This window comes from Gossypium raimondii, chromosome 1, assembly GCF_025698545.1.
Source record: "Gossypium raimondii isolate GPD5lz chromosome 1, ASM2569854v1, whole genome shotgun sequence".
In the NCBI taxonomy this organism is placed as follows: domain Eukaryota; kingdom Viridiplantae; phylum Streptophyta; class Magnoliopsida; order Malvales; family Malvaceae; genus Gossypium; species Gossypium raimondii.
This window is the reverse complement of record NC_068565.1, coordinates 34,564,827-34,567,861: the sequence shown is the minus strand read 5'-3', so window position 1 is coordinate 34,567,861 and position 3,035 is coordinate 34,564,827. Positions and strand designations below refer to the sequence as shown.

The 3,035-nt window shown below is 38.2% G+C and overlaps 1 protein-coding gene across 1 annotated transcript; it reads right to left on the bottom strand.

Moving 5' to 3' along the window:
• Window positions 1-335: 335 nt before the first annotated feature.
• LOC105785677 (21 kDa protein) lies at window positions 336-1,285 on the bottom strand. The gene has a single exon (XM_012611796.2). The coding sequence runs from the start codon at window positions 1,171-1,173 to the stop codon at window positions 520-522; it is 654 nt and encodes a 217-aa protein (XP_012467250.1). The 5' UTR covers window positions 1,174-1,285; the 3' UTR covers window positions 336-519.
• Window positions 1,286-3,035: the final 1,750 nt, after the last annotated feature.

Genomic DNA, 3,035 nt, shown 5'->3' with positions numbered 1-3,035 from the left:
TGCATGTGATGTGCATGATTATCCTAAGTAAAATCACGAGAATAGTCAACATTTGTCAAAATTAAATAATCTATAACTGCATGTGAACATGAATTATGGAATATAATAATATCTGCAGAAGAACTGATTTTGTTTATTAGAAAAGAAACACTTTAAGAATAAAGTACTGATGTGGGTCCTTGAAATCTAGCATAATTATCAAATGCACCATTTTAATCATGACCAGATTTATAGTAATTAAGGTGTTGAGTAAATAGTGATTCATTTTAGCTGTGTATGTATTATTTGTAATGTATTCATTCGCAGCTTTCTGTAAAAATTCACTAAACTCAGAGTTTAACTCCGCAAACTCAGTTCCATTAACAAACAAAAAGATGCAGCTTTCTGTTCTCAGTCACTATGGAAAGAACATAGTAAAACCAGAAAAATAAAACAGACTCTCTTCAAAATCACTGTACAGAAGAAAAAAAAGTTGAAATGAAGCAAAGCAATCAAGAAGAACTATCAGGTTATTAGAAATTATACATTTTTCTCATTCAACAACTTATGTGTACCCTTTTCTGCATAGCTATTAGCCAATGCCAACGCATTGCTCGTAAACTTCTTCACATTCGCCGCTCTCTCGCACACCGCCGTCTTCATGGGTCCGTCGCCCACATCCTCGAACCCATCCGTACACGTCTCCTCGTCCGTTAAAGCAGCGCTCATCCATGTCTGGACATTCCCCATTTGGAACCTGAAAGACTCAGAACCCGGATTCACAAGCCGCCGCATTTCATTCAAGGAGCCCCGGATTTCATCCACGGCATCACCTATGTTGGAGAAACAGTCGTGTAAGGCGGAGCTGGCTCGTTGGTCGGCACCGTAGTCGGCTTCACGGGAGAGGTTAGAGACAAAGGCTGCCATGTGACGGGCCCTAGAGAGGCTGACACCAATGGCAGTACGAGCTAGACGAGCTGGGTCTTGTTGAATGGCGTTGGCGTAGCCAGAAAGGGAAGCAAAACAAAGGTCGGGGTATAAGGTGGCGGAGCAGCTTATACGGATGAAATCAGTGGCGTTTGATGGGGTGGTGGTGTTGGCGTCGTAGTTAGCGGAACAGAGGGTTGGGATAGGGTGGAGATGGAAGAAGAGGAAGGTTAGGAAGAGGGGAGAGAGGGGGTGTTTGATGTTCATGCCTGTGGGTATTTTTTCAGAGGAAGAGAAGTTATTTTGGGAATCGTGTTGATGTCCGGAAGGTGGTTGCTCTGTTAGCTTACTTACGGTATGAGTGAGTGAGAGGACAGAGGCAATGGTTTTTGTAGCCTCTTAAGTGGATCTTCTTTTACTTTCTTACCCATTATTGTTCTGTCAATTTTCAACTATGCCATTGTTGTCTTTTCCTTTCCTGCCTTACTACATAATATATTGGTGTCTACCAGATTTAGTCATGTGAGTTATATAGAAAATTTCCTAAAATTATTTACTACCAAAGTAGTGGAGTTTTATATTTTTCTAACAGGGTTTTAAATGGGTTTTAAATGGTTTTTAGATTTCGGGATAGAGTTGTGTAATAGGGGGATTCTGAGTAGTGGATGTGTAGTGGGAATTAAGGGAGAAGATTAAGGGATTTTGGGGGTTATCGGGATTTTATTTTAATTTTTTTTCCCATAATCGAATTTTGGCTCTCTTTTCCAAAAAAAATTTTGCCGTCTATTCTTCTCCCTCTTCTCTTGCCGAAATTCTCTGAGTTTTTTCATCTTTCTCTTCTTTTTCTTCTTCTTGATTTTTCCCTAATCCATTTATTTTCCTTCGTTTTCACACGCGGTTAGTGCTCGCTTAGTTTCAGTAAGTGTTTCTCTTCGTTTCTGTCATGAATCTCTTAACGACTGAAGTGGTAATGTTTTTTCTCTGCGATTTGGGCGTAGGGGGTGGCTCGGACTGGTGAATTCAGTGTTCTCGTCTTAACAATAGTTAAACGGAAGGTTATTGTTGGTGGTAAGTTGGGTTTCTGTTCGTTCTTGGTTGTCAATTCGCTTGTAAATCCGTTAAATTGATGTTGAGTATCTTGATTATAGGCTTTGGAGTGCTCAGGGACTGTTTTAGCATCAAACAAACCAGGTGTGTACCCGAAACGTAAAAAAATAAAAAAGGGATTCGGCGAAAAGCCGAAATTGCTTGCTATTTGGACTACAGCAGTAGGCTAACTTTGAAAAATCACCATAAATTGTGGAAATCGAATTAGAGGATGAACAAATATGGAATTAAGTCTTATTGAGTCTATTTTCTCATAGAAGAAATTGTGTAAGTAATGGAATTGTAAATCGTGAGGTACAATAAACTTTGTGAGACAAGGTCAGATTGAATTTGGATTCCCCTATTTTGACTTTTGAAAATCATCAAAAATTGGAGAAAATAATTAGGGGTTAAAATTTATATATTTAAATTATTAATGAGTCTATTTTCAATAGAAACAAATGGAAACATCATCCAAATTTTTTACTAAGAGATAATTAATATTTAGCAAAGAAGGGACAAAGCTGTTAGACAGCAGAACAGGGGTAAGTTTGAAGATTTTACTGTATTTATTGGCTGAACCAAAAATTCTGAAAATTTTATGGTAGAAAGGTATTTGAGTCTAGTTTCAATGACATCAAGCGGATCTTAATTCAAAATTTTGTAGCTCAAGATATAAATAATTTAATAACAGTGACTCAAGTAGACAGCTTTGAAGGAACATATAAGTAAATAGTGAAAACATATATGACTAATTAACTAGCAGGGTTTACATTAAAAATGGATCACGTGGCCAAGGCCAATTTGGGCCGAGTGGGCCACATGGGCGTGTGAGCCCATTTTTCTAAAAAGTTCTGTAAGGTTGCACGGGTCACCCAAGTCGACTGTGGACCTACTGTAGGGTCGGTAAGCTTTACTTAGACCCCTATATGTGTGATATGTCTGTCTGATTTCTATACCGAGCATGACTTATGATATCTGAATGTATGTACTATTAATTGCATAATGACATGACATATTTTGTATGTTGCATTACATCAGGG